At 44.6% G+C, this 24366-nt stretch overlaps 1 protein-coding gene across 1 annotated transcript; it reads right to left on the bottom strand.

The window, feature by feature from the left end:
* Nucleotides 1-14579: 14579 nt before the first annotated feature.
* LOC309873777 (high affinity choline transporter 1-like) lies at nucleotides 14580-23041 on the bottom strand (the record flags this gene model as incomplete). Its single annotated transcript, XM_082751495.1, has 8 exons — nucleotides 14580-15101; nucleotides 16376-16593; nucleotides 17523-17676; nucleotides 18678-18821; nucleotides 19339-19487; nucleotides 19982-20137; nucleotides 21845-21958; nucleotides 22984-23041. 8 exons carry the CDS (start codon nucleotides 23039-23041, stop codon nucleotides 14580-14582), a joined length of 1515 nt encoding a protein of 504 aa, XP_082607621.1.
* Nucleotides 23042-24366: the final 1325 nt, after the last annotated feature.

Genomic DNA, 24366 nt, shown 5'->3' on the forward strand with positions numbered 1-24366 from the left:
TGTGAACTGCTGCCCCTTCACCCCACCTGTGTGAGCTGCTCCTGTGGTTCACCAGATCCCCTTTCCTCCATCAGGCCAGCATCATGCCTGTGCTGAAAATGAGACCAGAGCAAAAAGTCCTGCAGTCCTTCTCCTAGGAGAGAACCCCAGTGGCAAAGTTTCTTCCTGACCTCATCTCTTCATGGTGGTTTTATTTCTCACAGCATTAAAGAAGGTCTCATGGTGATGTGACTTTACATCATTACCCTTATTCATCTATTTAAACCTTTATAAAATTATTTTGGGGCTTTTGGCCCAGTGACTTGTTTTGGTAGCACAACATACGGGGCATAGGCTTGAATAAAATGAATTGCACTTTGAGTAATTTAAAATGTATCCTGCTGGTTCCATCGATTTAATCTGCTCCATTGGAAAGACAGCTGGTAGTCATGAAATTGAAATCCAGGTCTCGAGCTCTTCCCAGATTCTGTGAGTTTTGGCTTTGCAGTACAGGGCAAATATCCAGTCCTGGGATAAGAAGCGAGTGTCTGTTTTCAGCATCAGTAATTAACAGCAACGAGATTTTGGATTCCACCTTTTAAGGGGAAAATTATGAAACATCTGAATTAAAAACAAAACCAACCAACCAACTAAACAAACAAAAATGAGCAAAAAAACCCAAACAAACAAACCCCAAGCCTGTGCCTCAAGAAACACACTGCGACACACAACAAAATGCTCAGTATTAAGGAAGTATTTAATCTAATTTAGAGGCATAGGGCTGCTGCTGGGGGCATGGGCATAGGAGGGAACCCCAGTCTGGTGGCTGCTGCCTCATATCTCTATAGAGTTTCTCATTACTCAGTTTTGCAGCTTGCACAGAAAGGGTCTGCTGCCTTAAAAACCATCACCATCAACTTCTGCAACAAACCTTGGGCACGGAGGAGTTTGCTGCTCCTGGTCTGATTTCTCCCACCCTCGTGGGCTGGATGGTTTGAGGAGCCCTACCAGTGGCTGGTGAGAGGGGCCAGCTTGGATACATTTGCCCCTCAAAAGGCTGAATCCTACTGTGCCTTTCCAAAAGGCAGAGGATTTTACTGCTTTGCATGAGAAGCATCACTTTAGGGCTTTAGAAAGACCATCCATGTCCTAAGCAGTGTTTGAAGCCAGAGCTTCCTGCCCCACAGTGCAAACCACTTGACTCCGAGGAGGACCTATAATGGCCATGTGGTTCATTAGCAGCTAATCTAACCTAATTTGACCTCCGTGCTTGAGTTCTGGTGAGCCCCAGGGGGTCAGCGCCCCAATTCCCCCCAGCATGTGTCTGCCTCCCAGCACCCCAAATGCCAAGGTGGGGACTCCAGCAGACCTCTCCTGCTGCTGGGGCATCTAAACCAGAGAAACTTTGCCAGAAAGCCAGGTTGGGGCGTTAATGCTGAGATTATTTACCTCGCCGTATTCTTGACTCATTTTCCTAACAAAGCTTTTTATTGAAATCCTGTCCGACCACATTCAGACGGAGGTAATGATACGCTGCTCCGGGTTACAGAGGTTTCGTCCATTAGTCTTGCCCTTCTGGTTTTATTTTAATCAGTTTGCCAAACAGCAGCTCTAGAAGCACGGGCATATCAAACAATAAGGCACAGGCTGCGAGGAATTAGTTTCTCCTGGTTTAATTATAAAGTGCCCTTAAAGTAGCAGGCTTTGGGAATGATTTACAGGCATTGTGAAAGGTTCATTTCACCAGCCATACAGTGCTATTGACACCTGGAGATTTTTACTGCTCCATGCTTAGTTCCAGCATTTTAATTTTATTTCTCCCCTTCCCCTCAGGTATTTCCCCCATTTTAAGGGTCCCCCACTGCTCTCCTTCCCTCTTTGCTCCTTGAGAACCTCTCAAGTTTGTCTGGGAGGTCTGATTTCTTTTGCTGGTGTCATTAATAATGGAACAAAACCACATTAATGACTGCAACAGCAGCCAGATAGGAGCCAGAAAGCTCCTTTCAGCCTCTAATATGCTGCATGAGTGCTCTGAAATGCTTTAGACAGAGCTTTGGTGTTTTTTGATTTTTTTCTCTCACCCTTTTCCTTCTGAACCAGAGACAGGAACATGCAGCAGAGGTACCGAAGGAAAAGAGGCAGCCTCCTGCTGCACCCTCCTCTTCCACATGGAGTCGTCAGCCCAGGCTTGCCTTATCCCAGCCTTTTGGAAGTGGAAGGGATGTTCATTGGGAGGACGAGGAGGTTTCGGGCTGTAAAAACATTCCTTCCTTCCACATGAGATGAAAAAAGCCCTTTGAAGTAGAACCCAGCCAAATCCTCGCTCTGTGTGTCAGTGGTTTCTTTCTGCCTTTAATTTTTTTTGGTAGAGGTACAGCACAAAAAGCCCTTCTCTTACCCGAGATGAATCAATAGCTGTAACAGGAGAGACCCCGGCAGTCCTGGTCTGTCAGCATTCCTCTGCTTTTTAAGCTATCTGAACTGATTCTCTCTGTGGTTTGAGGTCTGTGGTTTGGGAGGGGGGGAAGGAATAGAGGAAAAAATAAAATGAAGTGAAATGCAATCTTGAAAGATACAGAGATGTACACATGAGGATGCACAGATGCTTCCCCCTTTGGAAATAACATTTATCAAATCAGAGGTACTCAGAGCCCACGTTCAGATGGGACTGTCCGGGTGACTGCACTGCCCACCAGGCACTGCTCAGGGTCAGTGATGAACCACGCAATCGCTACATGGCATTAAAACTTTACTACCAAGAATATCCTCACCCCTCCACACCTTTCTGAAATACAGAGATCACGATGCCCCCATGGGAAGCCAAGGCATGGAGTTGCTGGTTTCTGGGAAGCTTGCGTCAGAAGCCCCAGCTTTCCTGAGTCTCTGGGGTCACCTCCAGAAGGTGTGGCACGGCACTGCCAGCACTGCGACAGTGGCTGTGGGCTCGTGCTGTGGCAGTAGGGCATGCTAAATCATTGCTGCAATTCACTGAGCTCCTCATTAATCATTTTTTCTCTTTCTGTCTTCCTTCCCTCTTTTTGGTCCAGTTTATCACGTACAGTGCGAACACCTGTGGATGGTGTCTAAAACATTGGGACAGAAATCATCGAAGTGAGACGTGGTTCACGCACTACAAATCACACCAGGAGAAACGGCTTCACCCAGGGAAGCAGCTGCTGCACCAGTTGGGGCAGGTGTGGTGACCATGATAACCTACCCAAATCCTGCAAAATGAGAAGTGAATCTTGCTTGTCTGGTGTAGATCTGCTGTCAAGATGCTCCCAGAAGCAATGGCTACATCCGTGCATCACTTTTACCAAAGCGACTGGGGTGGGATTTCCAGCCTGGCATGGCTGGTGTGCATCTCCTGGGAGCTTGAGGGTGCTGTACCTGCAGACATGGGCATGCCATCTCCCCCAGACAGCTGTACATGTGCCACCTGAAGGCTTGTTCCTCAGATTTTATAGTCCAGATCTAGAAATCACAGCAGCTTAAAAAATCCCAGAAATAACACACATCAATTGTTGGTAAATCTATTCTGTGTCAAAATCTAGTTTGGGTTCATCTAAAGCTGTTCAATAATTTGAATCCTATATGCTGAATATTTTCAGGATTCTTTTCCCAGGGCTAGGCTCCACAATCCTTACTCTCTTTTCTCGCTTGGTTTTTATTCAACAGCGAGGCTCTCACCCAATAACTGGGAGACACAGGTCAAATGTGGACATTTCTGGGGAGGTGGGATGAAGGAGAATAACTGGATACCCAGTTCTTTTGCCCTGAAATGTTAACCCTGCAAAACAAACTAGATTTTAAATTCATAATAATAATAATAATAATAATAATAATACCAGGAAAATAACAGCGTGTTTCTAATTAAATAATTTATTTATGCTCCAGTTTGGCATGACACCAGGTCAGCAATCACATAACCCTTCACTTGACATCTGTACCTGAAGTTATTTTCTATTGTATAAATAAAAGAGTCTAGCTAGTTTTACACCACACAAACACACACACAAAGATATAAGAGCACCTTTTATCACTATCATCTAACCATTCCCAAAGCTGCTCTAGTTCTATTTTGCTGATCCATGGTGCTTTGAATTATTCATTAGTAGCAGTGTAAATATTTTCAGATGCAGAAATGGCACATCTATCCAATGTGTGCAGAATTAAAAAAAAAAATAAATCACAAATACAAAAAGAGACTCTCATATCTTCCTTTTCCCCTGTGAGTTTTGTTTTTCTCCTCTCCATTACCAGACTAGTGCAAGGTTTTGACATCCCAAATCCTGGGATGTCCCAGGAGCTCGAGCCCCTGTCTCCCTTCTCTAATTCAGCCGCTGTCCTAAGATGCAGGGGTAGTGATATGCATAGATTGGGTGAGGAGTTAAAAAGAATTTATCCTGAGTTATAATTAAGCAAGGCAATAATTAAGCATGATTAAACTAGTCTAGTTTAAATGGACCATTTAAATATCTCAATAGCTCTTTTTATGTGGATCACCCAAGCATCTCTCCATTCCATTTGGGGTAAATTTGGGGCAAAGAATTTCCTTTGACCTGTCCTCACGGCTCCCCTGTCTGGACGTGGCACCTGTGGGGGGAAGCTGGGAATAGGCAGCCCCAAACCCAATCGAGTCAAACCCATCCAGCCTTGCAGAATGACCGCTGAAGCATTTTAGGCATGTGGCCTTTTGAATAATGGCTGTGATTGAGCAACACGTGTAATTATGGTGTCTCCTGTGGCAGCGAGTGTGGGTAACTCGGGGCACTCACAGCTCAGCCCCTTGCACATGCACCGGGGGTGGTTTCCTCCTGGAGCACCATAGATGGTCCCCAAGTCAATTAGAGCTTGGCTCCAGCTCCCCACCTCAGCCTGTGTGTGGGGACAACTTGGGAACTGCCCCGAACATACCAGAGGTGGAAACTTCATTTATTTTTTAGCTTCTAATTTGTAGGAGTGTGGTGTGGGCAGGTGGCTGCTGGAGGAGGTCATGCAGCACCCTCACAGGCAGCAGAAGACCTTCCAATAACGCACGTGGTGACCTGGGATGGGCTGTGGGCACCTTGTCCCAAAGTCCTCCTCTGGGTGGGCTCCCCAGCAAGACCCTTTGGGAGGTACACTTCTGTCCAGCGAGTGGCAGGCGGTGGTGCCTGGTGGCAGCCTGTGTCTCCAGGTGAGGACAGTTCTGGGGATGCTGCACTTTGGGTGCAGGGAACGGCATGCTCCTCAAAGGAAGCACTAGGTTGTGTTACTTGGGGCTGCTCTTAGGTGGTGCTAGAGAGTAAATAATTAACACCTCTCCGCAATTTTGAGTGTCCAAAGAAATCTGTCCCTAAAACATTTTGTGAAGGGTGGTGAGAGGGTTGGCTCAACACTATACAGCACGGCACATCTCACAGGACATGCCAGGGCTGCAGGGACTGAGGGAAAAGAATCTTAAATGATCCAAATTTTTTTGTACTTTCTCTAAACCTGATTTTAAGAATAAGAGCCCTCATGTCCACCTGTTGAAAGTAAGCGTCCTTTCCTACTGGGGTGTTTCATTGTCCTGGCACATGCTGCATTTGGATAAGGGCTCTCAGACATGGTGCTTGCTTCACAAAAAAAAAAAAAAAAAAAAAAAAAAAAAAAAAAAAAGAGTAGAACGTGGATTTTGGTCCTTCATAACAACAGATATATGATGGTGGTGGACTGAACAGTGGAAGTACAACTAGAAGTTTCAGGTTTTGCATCCAACCAGCCAGTTTTAGGTTTTGCTGGTGGTTTCACCAGTACCGTGCCAGTCTGCAAACATTGCCTTCACTGCAAAGATAGAAGCAGGGTCTAATGTGGCCAAAACTATGATCCACATTGTGAGCTGTTGCCTTTTATACACTCTTCCCCATTTTTCTGTAGGTTTTCTTTTGTATTTCAAACATCTAAACAATTCTCTGAATCTGGAAGGGCTTTGGAAAGGTGGTCTCAATGAATTGATGTAGAAAGTGCAATGCAGCTACAGAATAAAAAGGATTGTTATTCACTGCGCTGAGCTCTGAGCCTCTTAAATGTTTGATGTTTGATTCCTGCTTTGGGAAAACCTGTTGTAGGGCTGTGGAGGACCCCTGTTTTAGTTGGATGAACCGAAGGAGCCCCAGGGCAGAGATTGCAGGTTTGATTTCAGCTTCATTTCCACTTTCTATCACGGTCTTGTTCCCAGACAGGTGTGTGCAAAGGTGAGTTTCCTCCTGATGAGGGAGTTATATAGCCCGGGCAGCTTCAGCCAAGTTGAGCTAGATCTATCTTGATGGGATTGAACTGTAATCTTTCATAGACTGCATGCAAAACAGCATGATTTCATGCTAAGGGGGCATTAATTACCTTAAATTACATCAGGGCACAATTTCTGTGTGGCCTTTGGGGACTGCAGTGCTGCCAAGGCTGTCTTGAGAGCTTGTCTCGAACCAGCCACATCCATCCAAGAAGAAGCTACACATCACCTTAATTCTGGAAACCAAATACCTCTGTTTAATGTCCTGTGTACAGATCCTTGTCCATAAAATGCTTCCTATACTTAGACTTAGTAACCAGGTGGTGAGGCCAAGAAATTAAAAAAATTTTAAAAAAGCCATTTCAGTACTTAAATGGGCTCCTTTTTCTTTAACTCTGTTTTGCTACTCAAATACATGATTACAAGTGTGTAATATTCCAGGTCCATTGTGCGTGATATTTGACAATCCTGTTTCTTTCTGTGTTCCTTTCTGTTTCCTCTTTGTGGCTTTTCTGTTTTTCTGGTTTCCTTCCCTGTTCCCTGAACACTCAAACTGGCAGGGTTTCCTACCTGTTCCTTCCTAATTCCATCTAATACGATAATCATCAACTACATAGTTAATCTTTGCAATTCATTATCATAGTTAGGCTTGGAAACTTAGTATGATTAAGGGACGTGCAGGAGAATCAATCTCTGCTAGGCAGCGTTTCAAAGCGTCCTACTCAGAACTGCTCCATATCAATCATCAGGCTGCGCTCATCCTGTTCTGAATTGAACCCTGTCCAGAGGTGCATTATGTGAGGTACAGCACAACAGTGCACAGTTCATCAAATAATGTAGAAATGTGGAAAAGTTGGAAGTTTTTCAGTTTGCTTTTGCTTCATAGGGTAATTTTTTTCTCCCGTTCTGTGATTAGGTCAAGGTCTGTTATTTCTGAATTAAAAGCATAGCTGAACTTGTGAAATAAATCTCACAAGTCTATTAAAGAAAACACTGTTGTGCCCTTTCTGTCACACAGTGCAAGTATCACAGTCTGTAGGTTCATAGCAAGAATCCCAGAGTTGAAATATGCTTCGATTTTTAATCCCACTTTCTTCTTTTTTAATAATGACACTCTCTTTGTTATCATTTGCAGAGGTAACGTGGGATCAGCAGAGTTTCTGTGGATGTAGGGGCAGTTTATATAGCCATCCAAGTCTCATTATGGTCTTGACTTCATCTCCATGGCTGGGGGTCAGGTGTGATAGCAACGCTCTGAGCATTCAGTGGTATTAAGATAGAAACACCAGTGGTTGCCTGGATGGTTGCCCATCTCCAGCCTTGAGTTCAGGGTCGGGAGAAGTAAGGAGTAGAAGGCATTACTGGGGTTTTCTAATCTGAATGTTAGGCTGGACACCACATTCAGAGCACCCCAAATGAAAGTCATCCTCATTAAAACAGAGGATAACTTTCAGAAAAGCTTCCAGTTTCACTGTAGCATTTTCAGTGATGAAGAATCCACCTCAGTCCTCGGCAAATCACTCTAACATTTAATGGACCCTACAGTTTAAAAAGCTGAGCCTTGTTTGTAGTCCGATTTTTTTTAGTTTTGACTTCCAGCTATGGTCCCTTCCAACCTCAACCATTCTGTAATCTTGCCAAAAGCTCTGTGAGAGAAAAGAGCCATTATCAAAGTAGCAGGAACGTGCTTTGTGAGTGATTCATCTCATCTATCTTTCAACATTACAATGCATAACACCATTCGGGGCTTCTTTTCAGGTGGTGTCTGTACTCAATATTACACCGTGATTCACCTGATCTGTCTCTAGACCCCAGTGTTAGACTGTCCATTAGCCCATACTGAAGTGCATCTCATTTGTTTGGCCAGCTGAGGACACAAAGTGGACTCAGTGACTGCTTTTCATTGCTTCCCCAGTCACTGAGAAATGCAGTACAATAGCATAGTGCCAAGAATCAGCCTCACTACAGATTCGGATACTGGATGACAATTTTGTACATGTAATTACATTTCAGGACCTCTCAGTTAGCCAGTTAATCTACCTAATGTACACAGCATTGATTTTTTTACTGTTCCTGTTTCTTAATCAAATTGCCATCTGATATCAACTCAGATGGTCTGCAGAAGATGAAGTCTAAAAATGTCAAGGAAACCCAAGATGCTGGAAGCCTCGGGGCATCGCAGTGGATCCTGCTACCCCAAGAGATGGTGGCATGCTGCCCAGGTGCTGGTATCTGCTGCTTCAAATAGGTCTACTGTAAGTATTTCATCTTTTCTGTTCACTCCCAGGTCCTGGGCCACTGCTTATCAACTTTGCATGAGTGCTAGTGCATTCTCAGGATCTTGTTTGGAGTGAACCAGCTGGTTGCTTCCAACCCAAAACTCATCTGCCATTCTGGAGAGAGTTCACTCTGAAGAACTGAAACTGAGCTCGGGGCCCAGGACTGCTCCACCATGCAGCATTGAGTCCTGTAGACACAGCCCCCTGGGTCCTCTCCCTGCCCCATGGGACCAGCACAAGCAATGTTCAAAGGGCTCTTCATCTCCCTTAGGGTAGCCGACCAAAACCCTGTCTGACCACCAATTTAATCCATTTCCCATTTTTAGAATGTTTCTGTTCATTGTCATGCACAAACTGCAACAGCACCAGGAGCCTTGAAGACTCCTTATCACATTTATATTCACATTGATGGCCCAGACTGTTCTGGCCTTTTTTCCCCAGCTTTTGTTATTTTTTGTAAACAGGGGCATTCAGGGCTAGCTAAGCTGGACTTCTGTTATCTTGGACAATTTTCTGTCCTCTGTACAGCAATAAAACCACAGTTTTATGAAAAATTAAAAATGAAAACTTTCTAGGATTTAACTGCTTGTTATTACTGATGACTAAAGAGAGAACATATCTGAAAGGAGCCCCTGTCCAGCCCTGTCCAGCCCACCAAAGGATTGCTGTTGATGAAGGAGTTTAGCTTCTTTATCCTACCGTGAAACTGGCATTGCAGTCTTCTAGGGTCACCGTCACAGAGGACAGAAGGCACCTCTGGAAATTCCTCAGTCCAAATCTTAGCTCAGAGCAGGATCAGTGAGAACAGCCCACATGGTTCAGAGTATCTCCAGGCATGGAGACTGCACAGCCTCTTTGGGTGACCTGTGTCACTGCCTCACCCTCACAGTGAAAAAAAAACTTCTTATGGATTATCTTGTACTTCAGTTTGTGCCTGTTGGCTCTTGTCCTCTCACTGGGCACCACTGAGAAGAGTCTGGCCCTGACTTCTTTTCTCCCCCTGTCATCAGCTATTAATACACGTTAACAAGATTGCCCTGAGCCAACCCTTCTCCAGGATGAAGACTCTTTGCTCCTGCAGCCTCTCTTTGCACAACAGGTAGCCCAAACCCTCAATCTTCCTCATAGTTCTTCACCAGACTCGTTCCAGTGTGTCCACCTCTCCCCTTTTCTCCCTTTTTCTCCCCTTGTCCAGGTGCCTGGCTATGCAGACAGCTCTCTGTGTACCTCACTCTCTGCTTCCCTAACCCCAAATCCCATCAGTGTGCAGTGGGGATGTTGTGGAGGCAGCATCAAAGGCCCTGCTCAAGTCACCATGAGAAGGAACTGCTGGTGGTGCAGGGCTGGGAGTCCAGCTGGCTGTCCAAACTGCCCTCCAGCTCTGCCCAGTAGCTCCTGCAAAATCAGTGCTCTCCGGGTATAACGGGGCTTTCTGCTCAAAATCCTTCCTGGAGTCTCCTGAAGCTGTCCCTCCCTGAGGGGTTGGGAATGTGGAGCCCCGGGGAATCCAATGAGTGGCCTAAGGCATATTGTCCATAAATAGGAAATACATTTTAGGCACATACACCATACAGACTTGCCATATGTACTTATTCTTCCTAAGCTTGTTTGGTATTGAATACATTGTTGTTCACAATTCTCTGTCTGGCACACAGAACCTCACTCTGGTTCACATTTTTCTCATTCATTTTATTATTCCAAGCTGCCCAGATTCCAGTTGTAAAGATACACTAGCACCTACCTGACGGTCAAAGAAAGCCACCTACTGCCGCAGCAGTGTTTCCATCCCTGGGGATGATGGCTGGCATAGAAGCTTTAAGAATCAGCAAAGTGAGATTTTTTGTTTTATTTATTTATTTTTCAGTGTGCCCGTGGGGATGGTGTGGGAGGTAGCTTCAAAGGCCTTGCTCGAGTCACGAGAAGGAGCCCTAAAGCCTGAGAACTGCGAGGGAAGATTGGAGTGCGGCATGTGGGGATAAAGTCAGAGAGCATGGCATTTCTGTGGAAATGAAGGAAAGTTCATCCTGGCCCCACACAGCCCATAGCTCACATGGAAGTATCTTTTTCACAATGTTAGGAATGTCTGACAAACCTGTGAGTGTTTCTTGGCTCTCTGGCTGGTCCCCAGCTGATACTCTAGGGAGGACACATTTAGGAAATCCTAAAATGGAGCATAAGTGAGAAGGGGAAGAGGTACGGATTTCCCTTGTGATGTCTCATATTCCTATTTTTCTCATTTATAGAAACCAGGCGTCCCTGAATGCCTAGTGAGGAACTATGGATAGTTCCTATTGGTATGGGAAGTTATTTATATATATATATCAGGGATATGTCAGGGATAAATATGTGTATATATATCTATACATACACATCAGGGATATGCACTGGAAGCCAAACACTTCTTCATATTGTATTTTCTTTTTCAAAAAGATAGGATATGATTAACCTTAAAAATGTCAGAAAAAGGCAGTAGCTTTTTTTTTTTTTTTTTTCCCAGTAGGCTGGGAAAAGTTAATGAAAACTGGAACTGTACAGAGATCGTGTCATGGGCACATTTAGGATGCAAAGGAGGCAAACCCACAAATGGAGGGGCAGATTGGGGCCCTACAGTGTCCAAGCAAATTATTATTATTATTATTTTTATGAAGAGGGGGCAAAGAAACAAAGGGTACAGTGAACTGGAGGCAGAAACCTGCGAGATGAAAGATTTCACTGGGTCATTATCCCCTGTGCTGGCAGCACCTCAAGGACATTGGGTGTGCTGGACTGGAACAACTAGGCATTTTGTCATAAAGTATAGGCTAGAATTGCTTTTATATTTATTTTACTTGCAGCTAATTTCTTTCAAAACTTTGCCTGACCTTGATGAATGTTTTCCTTTTAAGCTTGCTGGGGGATGTTCTGAGGAGGGAGTCATATAAGGGTGGAAAATGGTAAACATTCGGGAGAGTTACAGTCATTGTGTCCTTCCCGTTTCAGTCCCTCCACGCGAAGCAGTGTGTTTCAGCGGTATGAAATTCAGAGGAGCTTTGTAAGGGCAAAGTGTCCCTGCTGAGTGTGCCAGATACCCCCCACAGCATTAAAGATGTTCCTATTTGGACACACTGAGAGTCTTCTGCGGTGATGCTGGGTGGTGACGTGACCGTGGTGCTTGTCATCAATGTTCTGCCTCACAGTGCTGGACTTCGATGCTGCCTTGGGAAGCTGGGGATCTACTGCCTGCCAGGAAAAATGCCTGATCTAATGTCAAGCTTGGGGACTCTGCAGTGGAACAGCTGGAGAAGTTGGGCACAGTGGTGAAGAGAAAAGATATCTCCAGATCATAGAATCACAGAATCATTAAGGTTGGAAAAGCCCTCCAAGATCATCTGGTCCAACCATCCCCCTACCACCAATGTCACCACCAAACCATGTCCCCAAGCACCACGTCCAACCTTTCCTTGAACACCCCCTGGGACGGTGATACCACCACCTCCCTGGGCAACCCGTCCCAGTGCCTGACTGCTCTTTCTGAGGAGAAAGATGGAGTCATTTACCCTTCAGAGCTGCTGGGTAGGGTTGTGTGAATGGGATGCTGGCCTTGACATGAGTAATTTGGAGTTTCATTCTCGTTAGGGACGTGCAGCAGGCCCTTATGCAAAGTGCACTGGGAAAGTTTTGGTCTGCTCCACACAGAGAGATATCCAGCTCCCAAACTAGGTCATCGCTAAAGCAGGGGAGTATTCCTGAATGAGCTATAGCAACTGTGATTTAACAGGAGCCTGGTTCTTCTGGCACTGAGGTAATGATAGCTTTGGTGTCTCCCTTAGCTAAGCATGACCTCACATGCTCCCTCTCAAATCACTGGTGTGAAAGATTTCAGTGGGTGACTGCCTAGGGCTTTTAATTTTCAAAACATTTGTTTCTGTGCTTTCTAAACACACATTTCAATTAATGACAGCCTCTAGATATACAGGAAGGAATTTCTGGACTTGATTTAACACAGCATGTCAACAGGACTGCTGTACACAGGTGTCTACCAACACTAGGGTGGAGAATAATGTAATGTGATAATCTTTCTGATGAGGAGCAGAATTTCCATCTTGCTGAGGATGACGCTGGAGAAGGTATTTTAAAGGATGCTCTCCATGATGGGCAGAGTGATCAAGGCTGTATCTAGAGCCCAGGGCTGTCAATCCTTGTCCCAAGTCACTGCACCTTGCCTTGGCACAGTTCAGAGCAGCATGTGGCTCCTCACTGAGTTTGCTGCAGGAGTGCACGGTGGCAGCAGCATCACTTCTCACTATGTGTGTGCATGGTGTGTGCTGGACACAACTCACCAAGCAGCGTGTTGCTTTCATGCCCTGCAGCTTGGCAGGCTGTCCATTGCTCTGGTATTGTGGATATGCTGTTATGTGTCTTGTGGACATGCTGTTATATGTTGTCCCTCCAGTGCCAGGTGTTTCCACACACAGCAGCTCCCACTGCTGCTTTGTGGCGAGGGGCTGCCCAGTTTCTGCTGGCCATGGTGGGTGGGTTGTGACTGATCCCTGGTGAGCCACTGTACTTAAAATGACAGCCATCGTTGCAGGACCTTTCTGAATATTTATTTCAGCTCCTATCTTAACAGCCCAAGCCTGAGGGATGCTTTCAGTCCATCAGACTTCAGGCAATGGACCAAACCCAATAGTTAGCTGGGCCATATTTTTTTCTGACCCATTAAGAATTTATAGAAACATGGTACCAGGGGCTTTTCCATAAAGACTTGGTGGCTTGAATGTTTTGGGATCGCGCCTTCAGGGTTTCATGTCCCTGAGAGCAGGGCCAGTGCCTTTTCCCAGCACTGTTCTGTCATCACAGTCCTCTGAGGTCCTGTACAACAATTTGTGAAGGTGTCTCACAGCATCCCCCTATTCAGCTTGGGTAACACCTCGGCACGAGTGATTTAACCAGGAGTGTTAGAGAGCTCACTTGCTCATGAATCTCCCAGCCACCTCCAGTTTTCCAGCTGGTTGCGTTTTTGTGAATAGTGGCTATGTAACACTTTTTTTAAACCCAGTAATTAAAGGCTTCTGCATTGTCTTCCAGTACCTGAAGGAGGCCTACAAGAAAGTTGGGGAGGGACTGTTTATCAGGGAGTACAGTGACGGAACAAGGGGGAATGGTTTTAAACTAAAAGAGGGGAGATTTAGATTAGATATAAGGAAGAAATTATTTACTTAGAAGGTAGTGAGGCCCTGTCCCAGGCTGCCCAGAGAAGCTGTGGATGCCCCATCCCTGGAGGTGTTCAAGGCCAGGCTGGATGGGGCTTTGGGCAACCTGGGCTGGTGGGAGGTGTCCCTGCCCATGGTACAGGGGGTTGGAGCTGGGTGGGCTTTAAAGTCCATTCCAACCCAAACCATGCTGTGGTTCTGTGAACTTGCTCCTCTGCTCTGCCAGACCAGGTTCTGGTCGGGGGAATGTCCTCTCCTCAGCCACGTTACAGCAGACTGCCTACATGACCTGAGACCACAGCTGGGGAGAAGCGTATGCAAAAGATATCTTGATATCAGGGAAAGCTTCTAAAGAATGCAAAGAACAGTGTAGAACTGGTATTACTGATTGACTGCTGTGGTGATTGCATGGCATTCAGCAATCAGTGTTTTATATCTAATGCCCTCCCTGGGGAAGTTTACGCTAAAACTCTAGCTGTTTCAATGGGAACAGGTTTACTCACCTTTTGTTCCCCCTTTAAATCAAGAATGCCTAATCTATTAAACATCAACATGTCTCCTTTGTGGCGAGAAAAGTATGTGACTTGAGCATGCCATAAATGTTGGGGCCTTGCCTTTGGGTGGGGAATCAGGGACACCCTGGAGCAGCTTGGGCCCGTGGTGCCCCGTGGTCACCGCCACACGATCATGCTCCACCACCGCGCGCCTTTAATCACGTCAGACTTTGAGCTCACTCACTCTCCTTGCATGAATGGATTGCATCTTTATTACTCCGCAAGGACTTTAAATAATTCATTGCTGGAGAAAGCAAAGGGAAGAGCAGCTCCAGACGCTAATTGCTGAGTGCACTGGGTCCTTTCAAATGAGGCCCTACAATTAATCCCGATTCTCTTGCAGTGCGGCTGTTTGTGTACCTGTCCATTTGTCCACCCAGCGCAGGGGGATGAGGGTGCGGGTTTCCCCCAGCACATTGCAGACGTCCCATCTGCGGGGAAGGAGGTTTCTCTGAAACAAAACCACAGCCAGGTACGAAACAGCAACAATAGTCCCCAGGGTGAGAAGCATGGTGAATGTTTTATAGGGGAAGAGCTGCGTGTAGGTCCCATTCATGAGGGTGCAGCCTGGGTAGTGGATGACAGGGGGGATTTTCAGGGCAGGCTCCCCCGCCAGCAGCCTCAGGAGGAGCCCAACCAAGAAGCCAGCAGCCGAGCCGTAGGTGTTGGTGCTGGGAATGAAGAGGGCGCAGCACAGCTGGGGGAAGAGCAGGGCATACACCAGCTCCCCGCTGAGGAACCAGAGGTCGTAGACAGAGCTGGAGTAAAAAGCCAGGCCAGCAGCCCCGGCCCCAAACACCAGCATGGAGATCCTCATGGCCCATAAGACCTCCCCTTCTGTAGCCTGAAAAACATGAGATTGTAACATTACAACAGCATTGCCCTGCCCCAGGTCGGTTCCCACCAAGCCCCTGCCGCTTCCACATGGCACCACCGATGGCCACCCTGGTTCTGCTCTGAACATGGCTGCAACAGCACTGGAGCTGCCCTCTGTAATTCTAAGGGTTATGGTTTTATGCTGTTTCCATGAATATCCTAGTCCATACTTTTTACCACTCATTTTATGAAGAGCAAAACTCACTGCAGTGGATATTTGTATCCCTATATGACACCAAGCTGTGTGGTGGGGTTGACACACAGGAGGGAAGGGATGCTATCCAGAGGGACCTGGGCAGGCCTGAGAGGTGGGCCTGTGCAAACCTTATGAGGTTCAATGAGGCCAAGTGCAAGGTCCTGTACCTGGGCTGGGGCAATCCCAAGCACAAACGCAGGCTGGGCAGAGAATGGATTGAGAGCAGCCCTGAGGAGAAGGACCTGGGGGTGTTGGTGGATGAGAAGCTCAAGACAGCAATGTGCACTTGCAGCCCAGAAAGCCAACCATGTCCTGGGCTGCATCAAGAGCAGCATGGCCAGCAGGGTGAGGGGGATTGTCCCCCTCTGCTCTGCTCTTGTGAGGCCCCACCAAGAGCCCTGCGTTCAGCTCTGGGGCCCCCAGCACAAGGAGGGCATGGAAGTATTAGAACAAGTCCAGAGGAGGACCACAAGGATTAGGGCTGGAGCACCTCTCCTGTGAAGACAGGCTGAGGGAGTTGGGGTTGTTCAGCCTGGAGAAGAGAAGGCTCCAGGGAGACCTTACAGTGGCCTGCCAGTACCTAAAGGGGGCTACAGGAAAGTGGGGGAGGGACTCTTTGTTGGGGGTGCAGTGACAGGACAAGGGGGAATGGCTTTAAACTGAAAGAGGGGAAATTTAGATTAGATATACATAAGAAATTCTTCCTCAGAGGGTGGTGAGGCCCTGGCACAGGCAGCACAGAGAAGCTGTGGATGCCCCATCCCTGGAGGTGCTCAAGGCCAGGCTGGATGGGGCTTTGGGCAACCTGGTCTGGTGGGAGGTGTCCCTGCCCATGGCAGGGGGGTGGAGCTGGGTGGGCTTTAAGGTCCCTTCCAACCCAAACCATTCTTTCTTCTGTGACCTATGTTTCAAGCTCTGTCTGTAGAACTTCAGCAGCTGACGGACAGACACCTCTAATTGTGGGCAACGCAAAATGGATTTGCACCTGTCCTGAAACTAAAGCATCTAACCTGACACCAAAGTTGCTGAATGCTGTAACCAAGTACCTGTTTCCTCAGGATTTTTCTGTAGATGTTGTGAGCAAACATGGAACTGGCAGAGAGAAGTGCTGAGTCTGCAGACGACATTGCAGCAGCAGCGATGGCTCCTAAGCCAGCAATGGAGATGTATGCTGGGCAGAGATAGTGTAAAACAAACGGCAGTACCATAGCAGATTCTCCTCTCTCATATGGACTTGGAAGACCATAGCTTGTCTTGTTCCAGTCTTTAAGACAGAAGAAGGAAAAGTCACAGAAAATCCTTCACTGATATTTCAACTCTCTGAAGCTGCCTTTCCACCAGGACCAGTCACAAGAGGGCTAAGAACTGAAACCCACTCAGAATTTTAGGACTTTTATTCATTGGTCAGATTCTGTTATCATCTCTTATGTTATCCCTAAGCATGCTGCAACTCTCACCAGATCAGAAGTTTTCCTTCTCCCCAGTAGCATCTATAGAAATAGTTGAAAAGTTTATAGAAATGTCTATAGACATAGATAAATGTCTATAGAAGAAGCTTTGTGTGTTTCCATGAATGGGATCCTTAAAGATCAGACTTCTAGACCTGAGGTCTCTCAGAGGAGAAGGGAATTTTCCTCTGATGTCCCTAATGACAGACGAATTTGTAAATTCAAGCTGTTTCTATAAGTGTCTGGTGATCTGGCTGCTCTTTAACCCTTGTTCACAGCCAACACAGGACTGAACTCCTGGCTGTAGGGACTGAAATATCTTGATTCCTCCAGGCAGGTTTTCTCCTGAACATTAAAAGCAATCTGTAGTAATACTACTGGGTCTTACATGCAGAAGACATTAACAGAAGCAAGCATAACTTTTCTTGGAAAAGAGGATTATGCAGTGTTTTACATGTTCTGCCTTCCTCTTTCCTCACCACAGGATGTATGAAAAATCATTTCACCATAAAGATTTAAACAGGTTTTGGGGTTGTTGTAAGGTAGGTAGTCATGCATTGAACCTCAGAGGGCTCCACATTTCTGGTACAAGCTTCTAGCTTGGCAGTCATGTCTCCCATAGAGGGTCTTTAGGACAATTGGTTTGAGGTAATTGGAAATCTAAATTGGGACTTATTTGGATCCTGTTTTAATTACCTTTGACAAAAACATGTTCATTATTCAGAGACAAGCAGTTCAGTTTTACCTGTTGATGCTGCAACTGCACCAATGAGCACAGAGGGGATGGCCATTAAAAAACACCCCAGTCCAGAGAGGTAGGAGATGAACCTGGCCTGGCCTGGTGAGGCAGCTGAGAGTACTCTTTGGAAATAGGTTTGCCATGGGATGCTCCCAAGCACCTGAAACATCCAGATGTTAGCAACAGTCCCCACTGGTTCCTGACTGTCCTTGGGCATCATACATCCTTTCAGATGGATGATATTCTTTCCTGTAATTAAAACCTCACTTCAAATGCATAACCTTTGCCCAGCTTTAGCTATTGAGGCTAAATGTTTCTCATTGAGGGTGTCTTTTTCCTTTGTTTTAATTGCAATGGATGTGAAATTTTGATCAAAACAGATTAAAGCTTTAGCAGATTGAGAAAGCTGAGAAATGGGTTGTTTGGCATGCTGAGAGAGAAACAGAGGAAGGACAACAGAAGAGAAGCTTTTCAGGAATGTAGCTTCTATAAAAATCTGCCCAAAGTTAGCTAGACAATAATCTTAAGAAAAAATATATATTTTTTTAAATCACCATTTTCAGTTGCTTAGCAGACGAATTTCATCAGATAAAATCTGAAGTTTCTATCCTCACCAAACAAACTCAAGCTTCTGTGTGTCTCTATTACCACCCTAGTGAGATCTTAACAACCCACTGCAGTCTTGGCTATACTGAGAGCTCAAAAGCTGGGTTGTGCAGTGGAGCCAATGGCACCATGCTTGCTGATGACCTGCAGCAGTGCCATTTTAACAGATTTTTTTTTTTTTTCTCAAATAGAGGGAATTTTACAGAATTATGTTAAAAACGCATGACTGGGGCTGCAAGACCTACCTCTCTAAAGGTACAAAGTGCTTCATTTAGTGCCAGGAATTAGTTGCCTGGATGATCTTACTCAAGACTAAGACATTGCATACCTTCACATGGGTGCAGGATGGACCCCTTTCCTACCCAGAGCTGAGCCCTGGGTCTCCCCAGTCCATTCAGTGTGCTGCAAAGTGGCTGAGAAAAGATTTTACACCTCATTCTGCTCCTGCCAACTGTGCATTGTAGCACTACCAGCTGGAAGGACCCATAAGCTTTCCATACAGAAACTTCTGCACATTTTCTTCTCCCAACCACCCTTCCAAGAAACATTCCATACCAGGTAGAAGAAGTCGTCCAGCCACCTTCCAAGATACTGTTTTTCTATTTTTCCAATCCAAGGGTCTTGGTAATATTCGTGAGTTGCGGTGTAATAAATACTTTCTGTTGCAGAGTTCACCATGGCAAAGGGGATACAGACCCACTAGGGAAGAAATTGAAATAGTTAACCATTTCCCCATGATTCTTGTTCTGGGGAAATTTATTCAGACATTGAAATAAAGTTAGATGTAGAATATAAAAATTATATAGAAAAAATATAAAATACTAGATTAAACCCACACTCAGAGACTTCCTTTTCCTCCTTCCTTACCCTAAATCTACATATTTCTTGTTCATGGCATCATCAAGAACATGAGTCACTAATTCAGGTCAATTGGTGCCTTCAGTAGACAGGTCTCTCTCCTTTCCAGCCAAGATTTTTTCTGGATAGGCTCTGCTGACCTTACGTGTGAGCAACTTGTCACCCAGAAAGACCAATAGCTCGTGTGGACACTGTCCAAAATGCCTAAGGACTGTAAGACCTTTCAGGAGACCTGAAGAGGATCTGTAGGGCAAGGAACAGTACTGATGGAATTATTTTTGGCCTGAGACATACTGAAAAGAGCAGGATTTTGTCCCTAGGTTAGGAAACTGGTAACAAAGAAATGCACAGGACTTGCCAGGCTGAAGGTAATGAAAATCAGCTGGATGACATCTGTGTATGCAACAGAGTAGAGGCCTCCCAGTAGAGTGTAGAGTATGACAGTGGATGCTGAGAGGATGATAGCCAAAGAGCCTCCAATATCCAAGATGACCCTCATTGTTGCTCCTGCAGAAGAAGATAGTGGTCAAGTATTTTAACACAGATTTCATACACACAGAATACAGAATAAATAAGGTTACATTATTCCCTGGATGCCAGCACACCACTCTGGTTGAGGAGTGCATGGTCTAGAAAAGAGTGTGCAGAGTGAGGACCCAGGGGAGCCCATGTTCCCTTTCTGCTCCTGCCCCTACCTTGCTGCATGGCCTTAGCCAAGTCAGTCTGACCTAATGCTTCTTCTCTCCCACAGGCAAATGAAGGTACTAAATCTTATTGCCAGAACTAGCTATTATAATATCATGCATAGATATGGCACTACCATTGCTTGTTTTAAATCTAAAAATATATTTTCCAGAAATTAGAAATGCTTTTGTTCCTCTCAGAAAAGGAGACATGAAGCACAACTTCCCACAACTTTGTCCAACTCACTTACCATGTGTATTACACTCTATTTGTGCTGTATGACCTTCAACGAATGTAACAGTGAAGCAGTTATTTACCCAGGGATGCCAGGATAGCTGCAAACCAAAACATCTCTCCTAGCAGTGGAGGAATGAAGAGTAAGCTTCCCATCACATTCCCATATGTTTCCTGGAGGGGATCCATCACTGTCACATAGTTCTTGGATCGCATTGGATTTACAAAGAAGAAACCACCTGTCAGAAGTGATGACATTTTAATAGCATTTTGCATGTGTTATATGGCAGGAAAAAGTAAGAATACTATAGTGTATAGTATAGTATAGTATAGTATAGTATAGTATAGTATAGTATAGTATAGTATAGTGTAGTATAGGGTGTATTTCAGACCATTATAGTGAGTTTGAAATTTGTACTACTGGGTTACAGGGAACAATGCAGCCAACCAAGTGCCAGGACCTCAATTCATTTGCTTAAATGGGGGATTTCTTCCATCTGATAGGTTATAGGTTATCAGGGACATCTGCTTGCAGCTGGCAGATATGATCCTCCACTTTTGGCAGACCGATATGTTTCTGGAATGTCTACAGTAGGCCAGATAGGATCCCCTAGGGCATCCCAAATAGCATAAAATATTGATTTAGGAATTGAAATTTGGTCTTAAATGTCTGCCTAAGACTGAGCTGAAATCTAGTTACACTGAGTGTATGGAGGACATCTTCATTGACCCTAACAGGAACTAATGCATTAGCTCAGAGGACACCTGCGTGTAGTCTCCTCTTCATCTCCAAAAACACACAGTCTTCTGAAATGCTTCCCCTGGAAAATGTCAGTTGGCAGAAAGAGGTATTGAAAATGCTTGTTTGGCTAAAAATAAACAAACTTCTGTCCTTGACCATGTGATTCAACATGTTGATATACCTTGCTTTTCTGGTTACATTTTCATTTTGGTGGCTTCACTGTCTCTTCCCAGAATTATGTTGTTTTAATCTGTGCACGGAGCTGAGTTTCACCCACCTTCATCTAAATATTAGTCTTCAGTCATGCAGCTGTCTCATTAAAAGCAAAGAATATGTATTGTGCCTAACCCTGAAGCCAACAGGACTGCTTGTCTGGGCACTACTGACCTGAGTAAAGATTGCAGGATCAGACCTGCACTCCTCAATTTCATTAGTAAGAATTACTCACATAAGAAATGCTGGCACTATATTTCCAAGCCTGATTCATATTCACGTCAGTTGCACTCTTTTCTCTGACTTGAGAAAAAAAAGGTTATTGCTTTTTCTGAAAGCCCTGTGCAAGGTCTACACAGGTCTCCTCACTTTCATCTTCCCGCGTGCCTGGAGAGTTACGGTATAACTTCCAGTGAGATTTAACTGGAAGAAACCTTGGTCTCAGCAAGACAGCTGAACCTCAGCAGGAGCCCAGTGATTCTCGGAGTTAGGAACAGATATAGGATATTGCAAAAGTAGCTCATCGAGGAGGCTGTGGGTCACAGTTTCAACAACAGCTGTTAGGTGAGACACAGCTGGATGCATCACACGTTCATACTGAGATGAGACTCTTCAGTGGGGAAATCAAAATGGTATCGATTCGTCACACCAAAGTTTCAAAGACAAAATGTAAATGATCCTGATACTTTCAGTAGTCTCTGACTAACAGGCTGTGGTGAAAAAGTGATATCCACATAGCCACATGCTCCCAAAGTTCTCAGATAAGATTTTTGTCCACTAAATTGCTTTAAACAGACAAAGCTCTATGCTAGCTCCAAGCTACCCTGATGTTCCAGTTAAGAAGACATCATTATAAGTGCTTATTTTGGATCTATCAGAGACTGAGTGAACAAAATCACCTTTCAAGTGTACTCTAGACTGTTACACAACTTAATACACTCATGATTTTTTAGAAAGATTTTGTGTCCTGATTGCTGTGTGAGTTATTTACCGATGACAAGGGACAAGGCAAATCCCAGGGGTGCCTGGACCCAGAGCAGTCCTTTTGAAGGCAGGTAGACAATTTCAGCTGTGCCGTTGATATATGCTCCTCCAACCCAGGTGGCTGTAAACACAAAAGATGCAGAGGTAAGTCTTATGGTGTGCATCCTCATCTAGTCCTGTAGAACAGTGAGAGCTTGTAATGGTTTTCTCATACAAGCATTTAATCCCACTTCCCTTTTTGTTCATAAATCTTATAGAAGGATGTACTGCTGAGTGTGGGTAACAGTGTTAGAATCTTACACTATGTAATTCCCCATGTTCAAAACGAATATCAGTGTGTGCATGGAAAAGCTCAGTGTCTAGACATTTAAAGACAATCTGAATATACTTAATTTGCATTTCATTTTTCTAAGTGAAATGCTTTTGCTGGAGAAAATAGAACTGCTTTTGTTATTCTGCTGAGGCTGATAGACCATCCTTCATGAGTATTGCTTACACAGGCTGACAAAGTAGACATTAGGAAAACAAATGTAAGAAGACATTGCAGTCAGACTAGCAAACCTACAGCATGGGCTCAAATGTCTTACCCAGACAAGTATCTCTTGGATAGTCTTTGACAAAAAAGAGTCAGGAAAGGAAACTTCAGATAATGCCAGGCAGCAAGGAGAGAAAAGGGAAAAGAGATCAGTAGTCAGTGGGGAAACTTCTCTTTATATTTCCCACTAGGTGAGACCCCAGTGCTCAACACCAGGAGCAATTTATTCCACACAAAACTGGATTGTTACAGGTGTAAAATGCCGGATAACAGAAACCGGTTCAAGATTAAGACCACACTCCTCCTTAATGAAAACTGTCACATTCTTCAGGCACTCCTAAATTAAACTCTTCAACTCTTAACTAAACTCTTAATTTAAGCTCTTTAATTTAAAAGAATCTACATAAACATTAGGTTCTGCTTAGTGTGAAGAGGTTTAGAAGAATCCATCCTAAAATGATTCATGAAACCATACTCCTTTAAAGCCACACTCAAGTAAAATCTGCCCTGACATTAAAGGAGGTAACCTGCTTTGAAAGGAAGAAGTCCCCCAAATCTGTGTAATGCATGTGTTTTAAGAAGAATTAAAGAAGTCCTTTAAGAAAACTTACCAGTTGCAGTAAACAATCCAATGCAAACATTTATATTCCTCCCTCCAACAAGGGCCATTTCAGTCGGGTTTCTGTTCTGCTGATCCTTTTTGCTTTTCCATGAAGCCCAGATTCCCGTAGCCAAAGTGAAGGTAAAAAACACACTCAAAGATACCAATCCTGGTATATTTAGAGCCATTTTCTGTTGTTGAATTTAGGTCATAGAGATGGATAATGGATTGATGACAATATTATTTGATAGAGTTCACAATCAGAAAAAAGAAAAATAGTGCTGCCTCATAAAGAAACTGCTAAGTATTAGTTTACTGTACTTTGCAAGAGATTATGCAGTGTGAAACAGTGCTATAAAGCCAAAAATCTTGAGAACAGGATGCAGAGTCTCTGTCTTGGAGGACTGCTGGCAATTCAGTCTTTCCCCTTCTTCAGGAAACACCCAACTCTTACAGGGAGAAAGGAACAAGAGACTAGGAATTGGTGCTGCTGAGAGTCAGTGAGCACTGAAGTGAGGGGTAAAGATAGCTTGGCTTAAATGGGGGAAATGTTATATTTTGTACTGATATGCAGTGGTATGAAAATAATCTGTATTTCTCTAGGTTCTAGGTACAAGGCTAACACAACAGATAGAGCTAAGAATTTGTCTAAAGTTAACTGAACTAAATCCACTATAATAACCAAAATAAAGCTAGGGAGCAGGGAAAGAAGATTTAGCACTGATCCACCGAAGGAGCTGTGTTCTGATATCTGAAGGCAGCACATCACTGTTTCACTGCTGAAAACAGGCAGCAGAGCCCAGTGCTGATAGACCATAAAATAAAGCAGCAGGAAAGGTGCAGGGTTTCCCTCCCTCCTTCCTGAAGCTCCCTTTAAACAGACAAAATATTGAGAAAAACTCTCATATGCATTGCATTAAGGAATTAAGTTGGTTTCATTTATAGAGTTGTCATGTACACAGTTTGTGTTGCCCTTTATTCTGTCCAGATGTGGTTCTAAAAAAACTGACTGTATATAAAACCAACACTATTTAGGGCACTTGCTTGGCTTTCATTCATCAATGGAGTGAGAAGCTCCTGTCAATGAGGAAATCAAGAATTTCTTCTCCACAGATGGGCTTTGAGCAGGAATTTGAAAGCCCAAATGTTTAGGAAGTTTCTGCATTGTGCCATCTGCTACTGACATCCAGGAGCAGCTCTTCTTGGAAGTGACAGCTAAATTGCCATGAAAGGAAATCTTCCTTTATATTCATAATCAATTTTGGCTGAGTGATGGGTTTTAACTTTGACCCAATTATTTACGTACAAAAAGGAACACTGCAGTTTAAAGGCACATCTTCTGGGTGATAGTTGGAAGCATTCTTTTTCACCTTAAATGTAGCTGCTAAAAAGT

Source organism: Aythya marila (assembly GCF_965140915.1).
Source record: "Aythya marila genome assembly, chromosome: 1".
Classification (NCBI taxonomy): Eukaryota; Metazoa; Chordata; class Aves; order Anseriformes; family Anatidae; genus Aythya; species Aythya marila.